The 21,385-nt window shown below is 44.7% G+C and overlaps 1 protein-coding gene across 2 annotated transcripts in view; it reads left to right on the top strand.

Moving 5' to 3' along the window:
* Positions 1-20,810, top strand: part of LOC111952382 (SH3 domain and tetratricopeptide repeat-containing protein 1) — a 25,626-nt gene extending 4,816 nt beyond the window's left edge. The window contains exons 3-20 of one of the 2 annotated variants that reach the window (XM_023971005.2): positions 1,177-1,307; positions 1,802-1,907; positions 2,348-2,491; positions 5,474-5,672; positions 5,940-6,016; positions 6,289-6,487; positions 6,755-6,885; positions 7,011-7,052; positions 7,226-7,357; positions 8,719-8,827; positions 8,941-9,001; positions 10,288-10,480; positions 14,288-14,468; positions 14,564-14,714; positions 14,811-14,933; positions 15,248-15,398; positions 16,073-16,269; positions 16,367-20,810. In XM_023971005.2, the coding sequence (XP_023826773.1) occupies positions 1,177-1,307; positions 1,802-1,907; positions 2,348-2,491; positions 5,474-5,672; positions 5,940-6,016; positions 6,289-6,487; positions 6,755-6,885; positions 7,011-7,052; positions 7,226-7,357; positions 8,719-8,827; positions 8,941-9,001; positions 10,288-10,480; positions 14,288-14,468; positions 14,564-14,714; positions 14,811-14,933; positions 15,248-15,398; positions 16,073-16,269; positions 16,367-16,645 (2,606 nt within the window). In that variant the 3' untranslated portion in view covers positions 16,646-20,810. Of the gene's footprint in view, positions 1-1,176; positions 1,308-1,801; positions 1,908-2,347; positions 2,492-5,473; positions 5,673-5,939; positions 6,017-6,288; positions 6,488-6,754; positions 6,886-7,010; positions 7,053-7,225; positions 8,606-8,718; positions 8,828-8,940; positions 9,002-10,287; positions 10,481-14,287; positions 14,469-14,563; positions 14,715-14,810; positions 14,934-15,247; positions 15,399-16,072; positions 16,270-16,366 lie in introns of both variants that reach the window. The other variant, XM_023970996.2, reaches the window with a different exon arrangement.
* The last annotated feature ends 575 nt before the right edge of the window (positions 20,811-21,385 follow it).

Here is a 21,385-nt window from a genome sequence, read left to right as displayed (position 1 = left end):
GCTCTGTTATTTAACTACGAACCATCATGATATTTCAGAGTTCATGCAGACTGATTTTTTCCAACATCATGATATCAATAGCAGGGGTTGAGAACCACAAACAGTGTTTTGGGTTCAGTTGGTTGCCTTCTGCCTTCTGCTCTAGTAGTTTGATCCACACTACCACTGTAGACTTATTATCGTTACAAACCCTCAAATTAATTTAGGGCAGGCGAGGTGACATTGAATTTWGTTTTTTCTGGTCCCAGATCTGTTGAACTGTCTTGCCAACTCGTATGGTCATTGTTACCTTTAGCATCACAGTGACCATAGGAGTTGGCAAGACAGCACAAACAGATCTGGGACCAGGCTAGGAATWCACTTCTCATTATGGTAAATCATGTGGTTGACAGTGAACTTTAACTATCTTACACCTTGGACCTGAGAGAGCCTGAGCAAGACTCTTTGAAGTCATTGATTAATCTTTGTAGGTCAGTCACACTGTCAGTCAGTCAAAATGTCACCAGACTAGTGATACTGTAGGCTCCAAAATAGCCCTCAGTTAATCAAGAAATAGGAAGTAAAGCAAAATTGAGGATAAAGTATTAGTACTATACCGGTCAGCATATTGACATTATTTCTGAGAGTTTCTAGTTGCTTTTTGTCTCTAACTATGGCAAATCTTAACCTAAACTTTTGACCAACCTTTGGATGTTATGGAATAGGCTATAATTGTAGAATGAGGAAGTTAATTACCTCAGCATGGTGTTTTAAAACACYATGTTCTTGTTTTATTATTGAGTCACCTGAGTATCTCTGTCACCACTTCTTTCCTACAAAACATTAACTCGAGAAGAATTGCTCATACGCAGCTTGTCATAGACTGTAATGGAGATTTAATGTGTCCTTAGATTGGTGTTAGAGACAGATATTGATTGGAGTGTATTATAACGAACTGTATTTTAAAAGTACTCAAAGTCTATCGCAAAGGAGCAGACTGACACACACACACACTCACACACACTATGGGTCTTGGTCAACACGGTGCACTATATTGTATAAAGAATAGGGTGCCATTTTATATGTATCATGTTGTTGTAGCCTTGCCCTTGCTGCTGGCCATGGTTGAGGGGCCGGACAGGCTTCCTGCCTACATGTTGTTGTATTATATTGTGTTCCTGTCACGTTGTGTTCCAGCTCTACCCATGTTGCTGGCCATCGTGGAGGGGCCRGACAGGCACCCTGCAGACGAGGGGTCTCAGGAAGTGCTGCGGGGGAAACTCTGCCTCCTGGAGGCCGACAGCGCGGAGGTCAACGCTCTCTTTACGGTATGACCCTCTTCATTCAACCTTTACGTATCCGGGTAAGTCTTGTTGAGGCAATATGTTTTTTCAAGAGTAATCTATATGTACAGCTAAACAGCTCTCGGTATGATACTGTTCTCAGTCACACCCCACTTGGTCAACATGCTTGGTCACAGCTTATGTGGGATTATCGCAAGTGTGTAAAGATAGATTGAATGGAAGGAATGCCTTATGTATGGTGGTGCCATTTTTGCACATTTGTTATAACCTGCTTTGCCGCMACATAGACTTCCAGTCATTGTGCTAACACTAGTTAGCATTGGCTTGCAAAACTACCTCTAACGTCCTTCATGCTGGACACAGAGACATAAAAATAGTATCCACGAGGTAATTGTTCACATTGAATACCAATACYTATCTTACTCACAGATTACATTGCTTCATATTGACCAAACAGGTTTAAATGAGTCAACATCTCATGTACAACCTCTCCTCTGRTCTCCTCTCCTGTTCTTAAGGAACTCTCTGCCAGGCTGGTCTCCATCCACAGTGAAGAAAACGTTATATTCGTCGCATTCAAAACATTCGAAGAGATATGGAAGTTCACCACATATTACACAATGGGTATGTCTTATAAACACACAGATAAGGGAAACTACAGAACAACAAACTCTGTTTGTYTGGGATAAGAGGATACTTGGCCACAGTGCRTCTACATCTGCATTCCTTGCTGTGTGGGGTTTTAGGCTGGGTTTCCGTATAGCACTTTGTGACATCTGCTGATGAAAAYGGGCTTTATAAATACATTTGAATTTGATTAATTAGATGTTCAAATCAAATGTGTTATATTTTCTTAGAACATGAAAGTACTAGCTACATAATTTCTTAACAAATAATAGGTAAAAACCAACTGGAATTTAAATGACAGTTTCCTCTCTAACTTGACCTGTTMAACTCTGTTGTCCAGGCTTCCTAGGCCAGTGTATGGAGAACCTCCTGCTGGACCAGGACTTCTGGCTGACCTTTGACCTATTGCACTCTAACCTCTGACCTCTGTTCCCCAGGCTTTCTGGGTCAGTGCATGGAGAACCTGCTCCTAGACCAGGATTACTGGTTGAGCTCGATGGACCAGAAGAACGTGGGCATAGAGATCTCTATCCAAGAGGACACTCTCAACCTAATGTACAAAGGCATCCTCATGCAAGAGGGTAACTCTCTAACTCTCRACTCATTCCTAAAATGTTGCTGTTAATTTTAWCATGAAGATATCTGACTGACAGCTTTTTTCTATGTTTGCAATGTGCATTGTTGTTGACCAACTCAGTGGCCTTATGGTTAGAGTGTCCGACCTAAGATTGGAAGGTTGGGACATCGATCCCTAGTCCAATCATGCCAAATCCTCAGAAAATAAGCTTATAGTGTTATAAGATGGTACAGTTATCCCAGCTAGCATWTAACGTTCTGAAAACCATATGTTTCTGAGAGCGTGGTTGTCCTATGGTTATTTTGCATACAACCTTCCCACAATGTTCTGGGAATGGTGCAGGATACCCAGCTGAGGACCATATGTTTCTTAGGTGGGAATTTCAGTACTRCAGCATAATGTTTTCTGCAGGTTTTCCTCATGTCTCTATTTAAAGTCATGTTTTCAGAATGTTCAGAGAATGTTAAGAAACAACGTTCTTTTGTTGMAATGTCAGTACTTCAGCATAACGTTTTCTGCAGTTTTCCTCATGGTTCTATTTAAACTCATGTTCTCAGAACATTAAGAAAACTTTCCATAAAAAACACAAGAKAATATTAGTAACGTTCAAAGGACGTTCTAAGAATGTTATTTGAAAACAGATATATTTCSTTCCCAGCATCAACAAAACTCTCTCAATCCTCCATCTTGWTAAGTGTGTTCAGGTGTGTTGGCCACGCCTTCTAATTGGCCACACCTGATCTCAATGAGTGCTTGTTTCCTTTGAAATGGGGTCTGTTSAATAGACTAAAATGAACAGCTTTGTATCAGTTTAAAAAAGCATGGCATGCTAGGTCCATCCTTGTGGCGCAGTGGACTAATTCCATGATTAGAGAACAGAAGATCATAGGTTTGAATCTGTGTTTGCATGATTKATGTCTAAGCAAATTCATTTATATCGGTACTTGGAGTTCAAAACAGTTAATTTAAGCTAGCATTGTTATCAAAATTGTCAWTAAAATGTTCTCAGAACGTTATTTAATTACCATCAAATAACCTATCATTTATATTCTCAGAACGTTAATAAAACCTCCCGGGAAAACATTTAGGGAAACATAGTAAAAAGTTCTCAGAGCCTTCCTGCAACCTAAAAATAGATGTTCCTAGTACAGGCGAAACGTTAAAAAACGTTTAAACGTTTAAAAACTCTCCGCACTCGCCCTGAGGAGCGTGTCATCAGTCCGGTGCAACCTGTGCCGGCTCCACGCACCAGGCCTCCATTGCGCCTCCCCAGCCCGGTACGTCCTGTGAAGGCTCCCCGCACTCGCCCTGAGGAGCGTGTCATCAGTCCGCTGAAACCTGTGCCGGCTCCACGCACACAGCCTCCAGTGCGTCTTCCCAAGTCCGGTAACTCCGTGCTGGCTGCCCCGCACTCGCCCTGAGAGCGTGTCATCAGATCACGGTGCGAACCTGTGACCGGTCACGCACAGACCCAGGCGCCTCCACCGTACGTCCTGTTGAAGGCTCCCCGCACTCGCCCTGAGGAGCGTGTCATCAGTCCGCTGAAACCGTGGCCGGCTCCACCACCAGGCCTCCAGTGCGTGTCCCAGTCCGTACGTCCTGTGCTGGCTCCCCGCACTCGCCCTGAAGAGCGTGTCATCAGTCCGGTGAAACTGTGCGGCTCCACGCACCAGTGCCGGTGGCCGAGTGCCATGGCTGGAGCTTGCCACTGCGCCGAGTGCCTCCAGTGCGCGCCAGTCCCCTCCGGCCGAGCCTTCCTCTGGCCGTGCTCAGTCCAGGCGACGGCAGTCGTCCCGCTCCATGGCGGAGCCTTCCTCTGCGCCGATTGCCCAGTTCCAGGCACGGCGCGTCCGGTCCCGCTCCATGGCCGGAGCCTTCCTCTGTGCCGGTGCTCAGTCCAGCACGGCGTCCAGTCCCGCTCCATGGCCGGAGCCTTCCTCTGCGCCGTGCCCAGTCCAGGCACGGCGTCCGGTCCCGCTCCATGGTCGGAGCCTTCCTCTGCGCTGGTGACCAGTCCGCACGGCGTTCGGTCTGCGCTCCATGGTCGGAGCCTTCCTCTGCGCCGGGTGCTCAGTCCAGGCACGGCATCCTGTCCGCTCCATGGTCGGAGCCTTCCTCTGCGCTGGCTCAGTCCAGGCACGGCGTTCTGGTCCTGCTCCATGGTCGGAGCCTTCCTCTGCGCCGGTGCTCAGTCCAGGCACGGCGTCCAGTCCGCTCCATGCGGAGCCTTCCTCTTGCGCCGGTGCTCAGTCCGGGCACGGCGTTCCAGTTCCCGCTCCATGGCCGGAGCCTTCCTCTGCGCTGTGACCAGTCCGGGCACGGCGTTCAGCCTGGCTCCATGCCGGATCCACGGCTTGAGCGGGTGCTACTTCACGCACCGGAGCCACCACCAACGGTAGTTGCCCACCCTAACCCTCCCCATCTAGTTTCAGGTTTCGCGGTCGGAGTCCGCACCTTTGGGGGGGGGTACTGTCACCCCCTGACCATAGGGCGTGACAGTACCCTGACCGTGTTTTAGGTCAGGGCGTGACTAGGGGGATTTCTAGTGAGTTTATTTCTATATTGGTGTATGTGTATGGTTCCCAATTAGAGGCAGCTGAGAATCGTTACCTGTAATTGGGGCTCATACTTAGTGTGTTATATTTTTCCCCCCTGCGATGTGGGATATTGTTTGTGTGAGTGCTTATGTGCGCTACGTATTGCACGTTCGTTAATTCTTTGTTGTTTTGAAGTTTCCCTGTAATAAATATGTGGAACTCTACTCACGCTGCGCCTTGGTCTGATTATTTATATAACGATCGTGACAACCGGTCAGGAAACATATGACTTTGTTCCCAGAACCAATGGGAAACCAAAAACGTACATTCCCACAACTTCCAAGGAACAAAATTTGCTAGCTGGGATTTTATCAGATATTAGGTACAATGTTATACATTCCTAGAAGCTCTTCAAATAAAATARTACCAAATCTCTTCCCCTCTCTTAGGTTCCTTCTTCGCCAGCTGCAGTTCCACCCAGATGTTTGACAGCTCCACCTCTGGTAGTGACCTATACCTGGAGCAGGGGGACATAGCCCTGTTCGAGCCCCCGTTCTTGGGGTCGGGGTGGACTGTARTGTCCCTGGGGGARGGAGCCCGGGGMACCAAGCCCAAACCAGCCCTGGAGCCCGTCATACCCTTCCACCAGTCAGTAAAATATATAATTTCACCATTTGTTAATATTCTGCAATATAAATATACTGTATTTTGTCTTTCTGAAATGAAACCATCGTGATAGATTTTAAACAAATACATGTCTGTCATTGAACCACCCAATGCCATGATTAGATAGTGAAAAAACACACCAATATCTTTCAGAAATTCATTAAACAATAAAAGCTAATTTACCAACATTTCTGAAAATAGATATARAGCATTTTGGAAATAAACTTTATATTATTTCCCTCCTTAAAGATGGTTCTTGAAATCCTGTGCGGAGAACATCTTAGTTGGTAGTGGCAAGCCAGCATGTGACTTCCTCTGCCAGTTTGGTAAACAGTTCATATTCCATCACTGTACAGATTTCTACACAGTAAATCAATGTAATCTAGTTCTGTAGTATTCTTCATTGACTTCCCATTCTCCCATRTGTAGGATCATTTCCTAGACATATCTTAGTTCTAAGGTCTCCTCCATCCGGTCTCTTTCCCATAGAATTTGAATTATTGGGGGAATTCTAAACCCACTAGTGGGGGAATTCTAAACCAACCCTAAAATTCGAATTCCATCCTTCCCTCTCTGTATCCTCCTCTTCCCATGCTAGCCACAGGCTCCTGCATTGCCACTGTGGAGTATGACGCAGGAGGGCCAGATGAGCTGAGCCTGGAGCAGGGTGATCACATCCTCATTGTGGGCCTGTTGGTGTCGTGCTTCGAGTGGTTCACTGGCAGGCTGGAGAGGACAGGAGAGGTGGGACTGGTGATGACAACACTGGTCAAGCCAGCTGATGATACCCTTTGTGAGTAAGTGTATCTCCCTGAGTTYTATCAATCAATCATTCAKTCAATCAGCCGATATCCTTTGTAAGTGTATCCTTCTGATGAGTTATATTTTGATGAACTGCGTCATGATGTTTCCCTGCAACTATGCAGCTCTATGATATCAGCCATTCTAGTGTATGCAGTAAAMGCACATAGACTTTGGACAATGCTTTCAGAGCCATGGTGAATTAGATGTTCAAACATTCTACCTATATTCTACCTTCTTTTGCTTCATCAATCCCCTTTTAGGTCGGCGGACATATTCCTAGACAAAGAAGAAAGGTTKTTTTTTTACCTGAAAGAAGAGCAGATCAAAGAAGAAACTATTGCTTTGCTGAAGAAAATCTCCCAGAATGATGTTGGATCCGTCTACAAACTTGGTGAGACAGAAATTGAGAAATGTGCAAGTGCATTTTGTTCGTGATGAACAGCTCTCTAAGACTGCCATACTGTGTAAAGACGGTCAGTTTTGATATTGATTCATGAATTATCCCTTTTATTCCAGATCTGATTGATCAACCAGATTCTCCAAAGGAACCAACTCAAAGTAGGCGTATTTATTGTTTGCTTTGTACAATTAGCYCAGTCTGGACGGTTGGGTTTGAGTATTATATTGGTTTTTTTCTCAACATAAAAAAATATTCAAATAATTAACTTATTCTGGCTCCTCCCACATGTCCACCATATCATAAATAGTCATCTTCATCTAATGTCTTACAGATGGTTCCCAAGGAAACATGGACGCTCACCAACAAGCAGAACTGAAGAGGAAGATAGAAGAGATTCTACAAGAAGGGAAAGAGAAAGTGCCTTGTGCGACTGTGATGACAAACGGAACTCTGGAGGACCACAGTGAGTCCTCTAAGACTACATTACCCAGTGGGCCTCACTTCACCGTCCACCCAGTAGAGGAAGGCACCACCACCAACCAAGAGAAACTCCTTCCTCTTCTATCCTTTCTGGGCGGCTCTGACTACAAGCCAGATTTTGGCACCCTCTACGGACAAACCCCAGAACTGCTCCTTGCCACTTTCAGCGGCCACTCGGACGACATTGACGAATTGGTGGCATACTTAGGCATAGCCAGGGAAACGGCCAGGAAGAAGCGTCTCCATTGGTCGCAGAGCCGCCTCTGTTTGCTTTTGGGMAAACTCTGCGTGGGAAGTTCAAAATTCTCCCAAGCTCGAGTCTACTTCGAGGAGGCCCTCAGCATCCCTCGAGATGGATTCACGGACATGCTAATGCTAGCTAACATCTACGTAAACCTAGCTGTGATCTATCTCATGCAAAAAAACACAGAGAAGTACTTTGCTTTGTCAGAGCGGATTGCTGCATTGCTTATGGGTATCCCTGACTGCGTCTCTACTGTAGAAAAAGACTCTGAAGTTCTCAAGTTCATCCTAAAGAAAGCGATTCTRGCTCATAACAAGATGGCTGAAGCACGTGCTTGTTTCCTTCTAGCAAAGCTCCACTGGAGGCGAGGCGAGGGGGCGGACGCTGTCCCGTTCTTGGAGAGACTTCTGGTTCTCTCGGCAGAGCCAGCAGGTGTCCGGAGCGTCAGGCCCAGCCACGGCTACCTGAGCCTGGGGAGACTGTACAGCCAGCTCTCCCTCCCCCATCTCTGTGTCAGCTCAGCCAGGAGAGCCACAATGCATCCCTCCGCTAGGCTAGCCGATTGTCTGAATGGAATGGGGCTAGTGCTGGAGAACACAGCCAGACTCTATGGGATCCGGAAGCAGGAAGACACCATTCCAGCTCAAGTGGCTCTGTATCTGAGCCGGTCGCTCTCTTTCACTGGGGAATTAGCTGGAGTCGGTGGCAATGGTGACCACACTCTAAGCCAGGCACTCACACTCTGCCTATCCCAGCTGTTTCAGAAACACGGGATACTAGGACGCGCGGTGCTCTCCATGCACACTCTCATAGACAATCATTGCGGGCCGTCATCGTCATCGGGCGCCACTAGCAGCCCTGAACGCATCAGCGCCCTCGTGTGGCTAGCCTGGCTGCACATCTGTAACAGCCAACCGGAGGTATCACTAGATGTSCTCGACTCAGTGCTGGCCTCCATGCCAGAACACTGCACTACTCCACAGGAAGGTCTGATCTCGTTGCTGTTTATCTTATGTTTATATCTGCTGTATGTTTGTACCCTGGCTGTTTGTCAAATTTCCCAATTGAAAAAATTAAGATTGATGAATTGAATTATTAAGGATTGGTCCACAACATGAGGGGTGTGGCCCTTCGACGCACGGGAGACCTGCGGAGGGCGGCAGAGAGCTACCAGGCGGCCATTTATGTGTGTGAGGAGTTTGAGGACAGGTAATGATCATTCTTGTGTGTTTTAAATTTGTACATTGTATCAAATCAATCAGCCTTCACTGCTATTGATACTATATACTGTTTCCTTATTGTAAAATAAACCCTTCTCTCAGGGCCAACTGGGCGGTCGCGCAGGCTAACCTGGGGTTGCTMTGTCTGAAGGCTGGGGCTAAGGTAGGGTTGTAATGTTTTGGTTTTGGTTTTTTAACTTCTTCTTGTCTTTTACATTCGACATTGTTTGTTTTACCATCGAGGACCGCTGGAGAAAAAAATAAAATATTTATGTTTTCTAGTGATATCCTCTGGGATCAAATCCACATCTTACTAGATGTACACAGAATAAAAATAATAACACAACATGTAAAGTGTTGGTCCCATGTTTCATGGGCTGAAATAAAAGATCCCAGAATTGTTCCTTTTCCAAGATAATCCATCCACCTGACAGGTGTGGCATATTAAGAAGCTGATTAAACAGCATGATCATTACACAGGTGCACCTTGTGCTGGGGACAAAAAAAGGGTACTGTAAACTTTGCATGGATGTTTCGAGTTTTGAGGGAGCGTACAATTGGCATGCTGACAGCAGGAATATCCACCAGAGCTTTTGCCAGAGAATTGAATGTTCATTTTTCTCCCATAAGCCAACTTCAACATTGTTTTAGAGAACTTYGCAGTACCTCCAACTGGCCTCACAACCACAGACCACATTTATGGAGTTGTGTGGGTGAGCGGTTTTCTGATGTCAACGTTGTGAACAGAGTGCCCCGTGGTGGTGGGGTTATGGTATGGGCAGGCAGGCAGGCATAAGCTACAGACAACTAACACAACTGCATTTTATCGATGGCAATTTGAATGCACAGAGATACCATGATGAGATCCTGAGTCCCATTGTCGTCCCATTCATCCACCGCCATCACCTCATGTTTCAGCATGATAATGCACGGCCTCGTGTCGCAAGGATCTGTACACAATTCCTGGAAGCTGAAAATGTCCCAGTTCTTCCATGGCCTGCATACTCACCAGACATGTCACCCATTGAGCATGTTTGGGATGCTCTGGATCGAGGTTTACGACAGTGTTCCATTTCTCACCAATATCCAGCAACTTTGCAGAGKCATTGAAGAGGAGTGGGACAARATTCCATAGGCCACAATCAACAGCCTGATCAACTCTATGTGAAGGAGATGTGTCGTGCTGAAGGAGGCAAATGGTGGTCACACCAGATYKTGACTGCTTTTCTGATCCAGGCCCCTACTTTTTTTTTAAAGGTATCTGTGACCAACAGATGCATATCTGTATTCCCAGTCATGTGAAATCCATAGATTAGGGACTAATAAATGTATTTCAATTGACTGAATTCCTTATATGAACTYTAACTCAGTAAAATCGTTGAAATTGTGAAATTGCGTTCATATTTTTTTCAGTATATATATATTATTTCACCCAAAATAAAATTCAAGGGACTGGCGGAGAGGCATCTCACYGAAGCCGTGGAGCTGTTCTCAGAGCTGGGTGGAGAGGAGCATGAGGTGAACTTTATTACAGTGCTGCTGGAGCTGGGACAACACTGTGTGAACCAGAGACTCCTGGAAAGAGGGAAGATCTACTTTGAGTGGGCTCTGCTGATGGCCATTAAGTCAAACCATTTAGACAGTAAGTGTTTTTACTGCTTACCTCCTTTTCTCAGTGTAAGTGTGTTACGCATAGAAATGGTCAACCTATGCACACACACACACACACACACGTGAAATGAATTCCACATGCAAGATTCCTGATTCATCATTTCATCCCCAAATATGTTTTGAGTCCATATCCATTAACCACTCGAGCTTAGCAGGCTAACAGTCTTGTGGCCTGCAGGAGAGGTTTGAATCACTTTTGGTCACATATACACTGAGTGTACAAAACATTATGAACACCTGCTCTTTCCATGACATAGACTGACCAGGTGAATCCACGTGAAAGCTATAATCACCTTATTGATGTCACTTGTTAAATCCACTTCAATCAGTGTAGCTGAAGGGGAGGAGACAGGTTAAAGAAGGCAATTGAGACAAGTGTGCCATTCAGAGGGTGAATGGGCAAGACAAAATATTTAAGTTCCTTTGAACGGGGTATGGTAGTGTGTGCCAGGCGCTCCGGTTTGTGTCAATAACTGCATCGCTACTGGGTTTTTCAAGCTCAACAGTTCCCCTTGTGTATCAAGAATGGTCCACCGCCCAAAGGACATCCAGCCAACTTGACACAACTGTGGGAATCATTGGAGTCTGGAGGCGAAAGAAACGCACWCCTGTTTAGGTGAGGTGCTGGGTAGCGGAGTAAAGGAGAGCCGCACACTCTAGGACAAGGGGGAMMGGCAAAGTACAGCCCGRGTGCCGTATCCGGCCCACGGAGGGAACACCGTACACCTGGCGACTTGTCAGGGTGCATGCGCCCGGCCCGCCACAGGTGTCGCTAGAGTGCGAAGCGACAAGGATATCCCGGCCGGCCAAACCCTCCCCTAACCCGGACGATGCTGGGCCAATWGCGCACCGCCTCATGGGTCTCCCATTCACGGCCAGCTGTGACACAGCCTGGGATTGAACCCAGGTCTGTAGTGACACCTCAAGCACTGCGATTCAGTGCCTTAGACCGCTGTGCCACTCGAGAAGCCCCCGCAAATTGATTTTAACAAACAATTGGTCCCCCGGAAAATGGGGCCCTCCTTTGAATTTCAAAATCCCGATGTGGCCCTCGAGCCAAAAACTTTGCCCACCCCTGCTCTAGGAGCTCAGATACAACAACAACTCAGCAACAACAAAAWATGTCCTCTCACTGTCAACTCTGTTTATTTTCAGCAAACTGAACATGTGTAAATACTTGTATGAACATAACAAGATTCAACAACTGAGACATAAACTGAACAAGTTCCACAGACATGTGACTAACAGAAATGGAATAATGTGTCCCTGAACATAGGGGGTTCAAAATCAAAAGTAACAGTCAGTATCTGGTGTGGCCACCAGCTACATTAAGTACCGCAGTGCATCTCCTACTTATGGACTGCACCAGATTTACCAGTTATTGCTGTGAGATGTTACCCCACTCTTCCACCAAGGCACCTGCAAGTTCCCGGACATTTCTGGGGGGAGTTGTCCTAGACCTCACCCTCCGATCCAACAGGTCCCAGACGTGCTCAATGGGATTGAGAACCGGGCTCTTCGCTGGCCATAGCAGAACACTGACATTCCTGTCGGACCCTCCACCTCCAAATCGATCTCGCTCCAGAGTACAGGCCTCGGTGTAACGCTCATTCCTTCAACGATAAACGCAAATCCGACCATCAACCCTGGTGAGACAAAACCGCAACTCGTCAGTGAAGAGCACTTTTTGCCAGTCCTGTCTGGTCCAGCGACGGTGGGTTTGTGCCCATAGGCGACACTGTTGCCGGTGATGTCTGGTGAGGATCTGCCTTACAACAGGCCTACAAGCCCTCAGTCCAGCCTCTCTCAGCCTATTGCAGACAGTCTGAGCACTGATGGAGGGATTGTGCATTCCTGGTGTAACTCGGGCAGTTGTTGTTGCCATCCTGTACCTGTCCCGCAGGTGTGATGTTTGGATGTACCGATCCTGGGCAGGTGTTACATGTGGTCTGCCACTGCAAGGACGATCAGCTGTCCGTCCTGTCTCCCTGTAGCGCTGTTTTAGGCGTCTCASAGTACGGACATTGCAATTTATTGCCCTGGCCACATCTGCAGATGAGCAGGGACCCTGGGCATCTTTCTTTTTGTGTTTTTCAGAGTCAGTAGAAAGGCCTTTTTAGTGTCTTAAGTTTTCATAACTGTGACRTTAATTGCTTAACGTCTGTAAGCTGTTAGTGTCTTAACGATGTTCCACAGGTGCATGTTCATTAATTGTTTATGGTTCATTGAACAAGCATGGGAAACAGTGTTTYAACCCTTTACAATGAAGATCGTGAACTTATTTGGATTTTTACGAATAATCTTTGAAAGACAGGGTCCTGAAAAAGGGACGTTTCTTTTTATGCTGAGTTTAGTTTCCATCCGGTAGAGGCGCAWATAGACGTGCAGGGAAGTTTTGGGGCGGTAAATCAGAMTTTACCAATTGATCTCTGAGATTTCTGCCCCGCGAGAATACATCCACGGGAGGGTTCGAAAACATATTACCGATACTGTCATCGGATCTTAGAATGTGCCAATGTTTGTGGACGATTCRCTTAATTTGTTCAGAGCATAGCGGGTAGTTAGAACGCAAGAATGCTTCTTTTTGCGAGACTGTCCTTGAAAAAGATAATGTATCGATTTGTTTTGATTTTCCCAATGGCAGTATTAATCTGACCATTGCTGTTGAAATCTGATTGTTTTTTTGCAAATTCTTTTGATTCGACAGAATTGGCTGAAGGGGAAATTGTTTTTCAAGGGAAGCYGACAACTATCAGCCCTCAAAAAAACTGTTTCGATCAGTAGGTTTCCTGTAAATATCATTGTATAGAACATTATCCCCACGCAAAATCGGAAGATCAAGGAAACTGATTTGTGTGTCAGATTGCATAGTAAATCTCAGGTGCTCGGGAACAAGAGTTAAGAAAAGCATGGAATGCCTAGGGCTGTTTTGCATCACTCCACCATACAACAAAAATATCATCAATGTACCGTTTCCAAATAATAATGTTGGGCAAGAAAATATTTTTGAGAGGATTGAAAATGTACTGTTTCTCCATGTAACCCACATACAAATTAGCATAGTTAGGAGCAYTAGGGGATCCCATAGCAGTACCCTGCGTCTGAATAAAGAAATAATTTAGAAACATTAAGTAGTTGTGAGTACTATTTCAGCCAATGTTATAATGCATGCACTGGAATGTAGTTCATTCGGGTCACGTTGCAAAAGAAAATGTTCCATGGCTTCGATACCGCCCTCGTGTGGAATATTCGTGTATAACGACTCAACATCAAAAGTAACTAACTAAGTATTATCAGGGAGAGGATCAATAGATTTAATAATAGAGATCAAACTCCTGGTGTCCTTTACAAAGGAGGGGAGCGGTTCTGCGAGTGGTCAAATTTTTTTTTAAATCTACAAAAGTTGATAAAGGGGCCGTTACTGCGTCAATGTCGGCTACAATAGGGCGCCCTGGAGGTTTTGTAACATTCTTGTGTAATTTCGGCAAAGTATAGAAAGTGGTAATTTTAGGGTGTAGAATAAGCCAAAAAGTCGTGTTCTTTTTTTGTGATTTGACCAGAACTTAATTACCCAAGCATTGGAGTCAACATGGGCCAGCATCCCTGTGGAACACTTTCCACACCTTGTAGAGTCCATACACAGACGAACTGAGGCTGTTCTGAGGGCAAAAGGGGGTGCAACTCAATAGTAGGAAGGTATTCCTAATGTTTTGTACACTCCGTGTATATACTGTTGCTATGTTGACCTGATTATCCATCCATGTTATGTGTGTCCCAGGTCAGTTAAGTGCGACGCGGCGTCTGTGCCACCTGTACGGAGCTGTATGTTCTGACGAAGCTCAGTGCATAATCTACAACGAACATCAGCTTGCCATACTGGCGACCCAGGGAGACAGGGGACAGGAGGGCGAGGTGCTGGAGACCATCAGCCAGCTATACCTCAGTCTGGGGACAGAGAGGTGTGTGTGTGTGTGAGATGTGTGTATGTCTGTCTGTCTCTAGTTGGCAGCAAATTATAACATTTCTGTCCCTTCCTTTCTATCTCCGTGTCCAGGGCTAGGCGGTCGGCTCTGGACTACACCAAGCGTAGCCTGGGTATCTTCATAGACCTGGGCCGGAAGGAAAAGGAGGCATATGCCTGGCTGCAGGCTGGGAAGATATACCAAATGCTGGGCCAAACCGAACTGGTGGACCTCTATGTACAGGTCAGAACTTATTCTACTGTATTTTATTCTATTTTACAGAGCAGACAGCATTGACTCAGAGTTACATTGACTTATTGCTTCTTGTATTCCTCTCAGGTGGCCCAAGATGTGGGCCTGAGTACAGGAGACACACACTTTATCCTACAGCTGCTGGAGGCAGCAGGAGATGTCTTCTTCAACCTCAACCAGGAGAGAGAGAAGGCTGTCTGCTTCTATAGGGTACACACACATGCACACACTGCTTATATGGGGTAGGACAGAGGGTGTGTGTGTGTGCATGCATGCATCCATGCATGCATGTGTATGTCTACATGTGTGTGTGACCTAATGTCTTTGTGTGTGTACATGTACAGTACCAGTCAAAAGTTTGGACACACCTACTCATTCCATGGTTTTTCTTTATTTGTACTATTTTCTACATTGCAGGATAATAGTGAAGATAAAGAAAAACCCTTGAATGAGTGGGTGTGTACAAACTTTTGACTGGTACTGTAGGTGATCTCACCTGTGTGTGTATCATTGTGTGTCTACAGGACCGTGCCCTGCCCATCGCTGTGAGGACCAGCAGTACAGAGGCCAGACTAAGGCTGTCTAACAAGCTGGTGGAGCTGCTACTGCAACTGAAGCTGTATGGAGAGGCCGTGGAGTACGCCCAGGCCGCCCTGGACATCAGTGTTACACTGGGTAGGACACATCAGAGCCAGTGTATTCTAGCTATGGCCACCAGATGTCAGACTTAATTTAGCCCAGACCTAGGTTGAATCCCAAATCACCCCTTTCTCCTTCCCCTAGCCCCTCTGTCCTCCATTTGCAAGTTGACGCGCGCCTCCGCCATATGCACAAGTGTCCCAAAGTTGAGGGTGTGAAAATGATGGAGGATGTAGGGCCTAATTAGTCCAGAAATAGCGCCATGCCTTATGGGATTCCACTATTTTTGAGTTTATCGCAATTTCACACAAAAGAATGGAGAGCCGTGTCTAATTATATACCATGTGTATTTTTGTATGTCTGATTTCGAGACTTGACACATAAAAGATTAAATAACTCCCAAATGAAATGTTTAACTGTTACTGAGGTTTATATCTTGGAAAATGACATTAATTTCCATTTCATGCTTGTTTTATTATTTAAAAGTGGAACATGAATTGCATCATTCAAGTCATGAGTGTGTCCCAAAGTTGATGGGTTTATTGTTCCCCCTTGCCCCTTTCTGGAAGTCACCCTCAGTTTTGTTAACAACACGTGACAACGGATGACCCTCTGAGCGAGTTGGTTGGGTCGAGGGAGTAGTATGAGATTCACAGCTAGTATTTTTTAAAGAAATACTAATGAAATGATGGTTGTATATTTTGAAATAGGAAATCGTCTAAATGAGCGCGTGGCCTTCCACCGGCTGGCCACCCTGTACCACTGTCTGGGTCAGTTTGAACTGGCTGAACACTACTACCTGAAGACCCTCTCCCTCTGCCCCACGCCCCTGGAGTTTGATGAGGAAACCCTGTACTACGTTCGAGTCTATCAGACGCTAGGGGACATCATCTTCTATGACCTGAAGGTAAAATAATCTGAAACAGCTTTAACGATTCCTCCACTGACCCCATCCAATCTCACCTCTAAACCCTGACCCATAACCTTTCACCTTTGACCTTTAGGACCCCTACGATGCCGCGGGGTACTACCACCTGGCGCTGGCAGCAGCCATGGACCTCGGCAACAAGAAGTCCCAGCTCCAGCTCTGCACGCGATTGGCTACGATCTACCACAACTTTCTGGTTGACCGGGAGCTCTCACTCTTCTTCTACCAGAAAGCGCGAGCGTTCGCCTCAGACCTCAATGTACGCCGCATCAACCTCTCGCCCGACCAGAACTTCAGTAGTATGTCGCAGTACAAGTCGAATAGGTTTAGCACTCAGGAACCAACAACAAAGTAACCACCAAACCACCATCTTGGTTTGAAGTTTGGCAGAAAAATTGAGAGTTTAAGGTATCAGAGGAAATTGTGCCAAGTGGATGTTGGGTTTGAAGAAGTGTACATATGTAATTTTGAGATTTTTAAACCGTTGAGATGTGTTGATGTGATTTTGCCAATTAGGGTTCTGTGCCATACTGAACCATTTCACTTATAGAATCATACAGCAATATCTACAATGGTCTTCAGTTGATGACCTGAAATTAGATGAAGTCATGGTAAAAGGAATGAATCATGAAAGACATACAGTACCAGTCAAAAGTTTGGACACCCCTACTCATTCAAGGGTTTTGCTTTATTTTGACTATATTATACATTGTGGAATAATAGTGAAGACATCAGAACTATGAAATAACACACATGGAATTATGTAGTAGCCAAAAAAGTGTTAAACAAATCAAAATATATTTTAGATTCTTCAAAGTAGCCACCCTTTGCCTTGATGACAGCTTTGCACACTCTCAACCAGCTTCACCTGGAATGCTTTTTCTTGAAGGAGTTCCCACATATACTGAGAACTTGTTGGTTGCTTTTCCTTCACTCTGCAGTCCAACTCATCCCAAACCATCTCAATTAGGTTGAGGTCGGGTGATTGTGGTGGCCAGGTCATCTGATGCAGCACTCCATCACTCTCCTTGGTCAAATAGTCCTTATACAGCCTGGAGGTGTGTTTTGGGTCATTGTCCTGTTGAAAAACAAATGATAGTCCCACTAAGCGCAAACTAGATGGGATGGCGTATCGCCGCAGAATGCTGTGGTAGCCATGCTGGTTAATTGTGCCTTGAATTCTAAATACATCACGACAGTGTCACCAGCAAAACACCTCCACACCATCACACCTTCTCCCCCATGCTTCACGGTGGGAACCACACATACGGAGATCATCCGTTCACCTACTCTGCGTCTCACAAAGACACGGCGGTTCAAACCAAAAATCTCAAATTTGGACTCATCAGACCAAAGGACAGATTTCTACCGGTCTAATGTCTATTGCTCGTGTTTCTTGGCCCAAGCAAGTATTCTTCTTATTGGTGTGTCCTTTAGTAGTGGTTTCTTTTGCAGCAATTTGACCATGAAGGCCTGATTCACGCAGTCTCCTCTGTACAGTTGATGTTGAGAACTCTGTGAAGCATTTATTTGGGCTGCAATTTCTGAGGCTGATAACTCTAATGAACTTATCCTCTGCAGCAGAGGTAACTCTAGGTTTTCCTTTCCTGTGGTGGTCCTCATGGGAGCCAGTTTCATTATAGCGCTTGATGGTTTTTGTGACTGCACTTGAAGAAACTTTCAAAGTTCTTGAAATGTTCCATATTGACTGACTTAAAGTAATGATGGACTGTCATAATATGGACTTGGTCTTTTACCAAATATGGCTATCTTCTGTATACCACCTCTATCTTGTCACAGCACAACTGATTGTCTCAAACACATTAAGAAGGAAAGAAATTCAACAAATTAACTTTTTACAAGGCACACCTGTTAATTGAAATGCATTCCAGGTGACTACCTCGTGAAGCTGGTTGAGAGAATGCCAATAGTGTGCAAAGCTGTTATCAAGGCAAAGGGTGGCTACTTTGAAGAATCTAAAATCTAAAATATATTTTGATTTGTTTAACACTTTTTTGGTTACTACATGATTCCATATGTGTTATTTCATAGTGTTGATGTCTTCACTAGTATTCTGTAATGTAGAAAATAATAAAAAATAAAGAAAAACCCTTGAATGAGTAGGTGTGCCCAAACTTTTGACTGGTACTGTATATGTAATAAAAGTAATATAATTAAGAGAATTAGAATTAAGAGAAGATAAAGGTGAGTATGAAGGTCCAGTTGTTAAAGGTTATTGTGGCGTGAATTTCTTTGTGAGAGTAAAAACAACATGGACTGCATACCTGGGACCCTATCCACAATAAGTCCTGATCTAGGATCTGTCCATTTAATATTATTCATTATTATCTAAAATACTAAACTGATCCTAAATCAGACTCTTCGTGGTTATCTGCCCTGACCTCTAATCATAGCCCTGTCCTTCAAGGGAAGCATAGAGCCGTAACAAGCGCCTTGAGTTTTTCCTGGTCAGATCTCTAGTCAATAAAAACTCCAGCCCCTATAATCATAACTGATGAGCCACCAATACCTTTTTTTGTAATTATTCTCTGTTTCTTGCAATAAACAATCACTGTGATGATGTTTTTATAAAAGTCCACATGCTAAAATAAGTTCTGCAAACTCTTTCTATGTGGGTTCCCATTGTGAAGCATCTTCAAAATGTCTGTCATAACTGGGGCCAGGAGTTTTTCCTGGTAGAAAAACTCTGGGCCCTAACTTATAATAGTGCTAAATCTTTGAGCAGTGGTGAGGGTGCTTGGGTAAAATCATGCCAGATGGAATGCTTGTCTGCCTTCTCCAGATGGTGTAGAAAATAAGAGAGAAAGACATGGAGAGGGAGAGAGATAGATGGAGAGATAGGGGGGAGAGAAAAAGACAGTAATCTGTCAGTGGACTCAGTTCAAATACKTCAAATTAACAACATGCTGCATTGGAATTATGTAAACAAAATATGCCTTGAAAGCATGACTACAAAAATGTGGTTACAGACAAAGAGAGAAAATAATGCTGCGTCTTGCTTTTCTGTAATGAGTGGCATATTCAGTACAGCAATATCACAACTTCAGCAACAATTCCATATTTTAATCCTAAGAATAACACATCTGAAGTWTGCTTAGGAATCGTCAAAATATCACCAAGCACTGCTTCCCCCATTCAGGGACGCAAACGAATCACCTTTCGGCGAAATTCGCCGTTTTGAATCCAAATAGGTGACCTAAATTATTCGTGTAGATCCGATGAGAGAAYAGACAACCAATTTGCTAGTTACAGCATCAACTGTAAAGCCAGTTAATTTACAGCAGATCGTCCCCTGGCCTGAACGGTATCGAAGAGGTAGGTGAGAAACCTGACCATGGAAACCGGGGTGAGAAGGTGATGAAGCATACCTCATGAGCAGTAACCGAAAAACAACTGGCATTTGGAAAGTTTGAGGTGAGGGAGAAAGTGTGGTGGAACAAGTATTGTTAGCATTGTTAAGTATCTTGCTAACGTTAGCTGGATCGAATTATCTGTTAGCAAGCCAGAGAAATGTTGAGCAACATTAGCCAATTTAACTGATCAAATAATTGATTTTATGGTGTGAAAATTAGCTGGCTAATAAAGTCAGACAACGTTACATCAGATGAGCTAAAGTTAGTAACCTAACCAATTCGCTATAGTATTAACTGGTAACGTTATACGGCTCCTTGCCGTTCCTCAAATTATCTTCGCGTTAGTTGCTTACTGGACCCTGGCAATCTGCGTGAAATGTTAACTAGATAACAAACTAACTACTATATGTGAACTAATGTTTTCCCTCTACAGTATGTGGTTAATTTTCAGAATGAGAGAATTAGGTGAAAATGAGGCGTTGCTTGTTAAACAGTTAAATGMAGCTGGAGCTGGGCCTGGCTTAAGCTGGATGCCACTATAGAGGTGGAAGGAACACCACACACACTCCCTCATTCTCACTTTTTCAATACAGATAAAAAGGGGTATGCCAGGTGTACTCTGCCTGAAAGAGATCAATTTAGCCAACAACGGGTATCATTCTCTGCTGGCACGTTGTAGAACAGATGTCCACAGGCAGAAGGTGTACAATGTAATCATGTGCAGTGTAGCCCACAGATATTGCTTTTGTTGTGTTGAACTTGACAGTAACACTTGTGTGTGAATGAGGGGGGATTATTCAATGTTTTACTTAGTGAATGTTCTTTTTGCACACTTGTAGCCTTGTGCACTTGATCTATGTCTACTCTGATTCAGAGGGGCTGGGTTAAATACAGAAGACACATTTCAGTTGAATGCATTCAGTTGTACAACTGACTAGGTATCCCTCTTTACCTACTATAGTGGCCACCATCTCCTACTAGAGACGTCGCTGGTTCAAATCCAGGCTTTATTTGGGAGTCCCATAGGGTGGCGCACAATTGGCCCAGTGTCGTCCAGGGTTTGGCCGGTGTAGGTCGTCATTGTAAATAAGAATTTGTTCTGAGCAGACTTGCCTAGTTAAATAAAAAATAATGTTTTTTTCCCAAGTGCGATATTTAGATGTGTGTGGTCACAAGCGTTCTATTATAAAGGCTGTCTTGGCTAACTGCAATATTAGTGTATTGTTTTTTCTCAAGACTTGAGTGTCATTTGCAGTAAAGTCTATGCAACAAATAACATTGGATTGCTTTCTTTACATTTTTTAGCTGTGAGTTGGGTTCACATTAACCACCTTTTTTTTTTACACACAGCGACTGATCATGTAGATCATATTCTTTGTTGTTTAATTAGTTAAAACCTGCATTTCACCCTGAAGGGATTTTTTTGCATGTTTCAGTGCAAAACAAAAGTGTCACCTTTTTGGGCCCTCACCGGTTTGCATCCCTGCCCATTAACGGCCAGCACAATGGATACATGTGACTGGAACAAGGGGTCCAGTGTTTCCGAAAAGTGCGAGGAGTGATTGACATCGAGTTTTCAAATAAACATATGGGCCATGGTATAAAGTAGTGCACTATACAGGGGATAGGGTGCTATTTAGGATGCATCCCATATGACTTGTTGGACACCCTCACTTCTCTACCATAACAAACATTTATTAGCTCTAACCATGTTATATCCA

This window comes from Salvelinus sp. IW2-2015, linkage group LG3 (assembly GCF_002910315.2).
Source record: "Salvelinus sp. IW2-2015 linkage group LG3, ASM291031v2, whole genome shotgun sequence".
In the NCBI taxonomy this organism is placed as follows: domain Eukaryota; kingdom Metazoa; phylum Chordata; class Actinopteri; order Salmoniformes; family Salmonidae; genus Salvelinus; species Salvelinus sp. IW2-2015.
The sequence above is the reverse complement of the archived record's forward strand: the minus strand, read 5'-3'. Positions and strand labels throughout refer to the sequence as shown.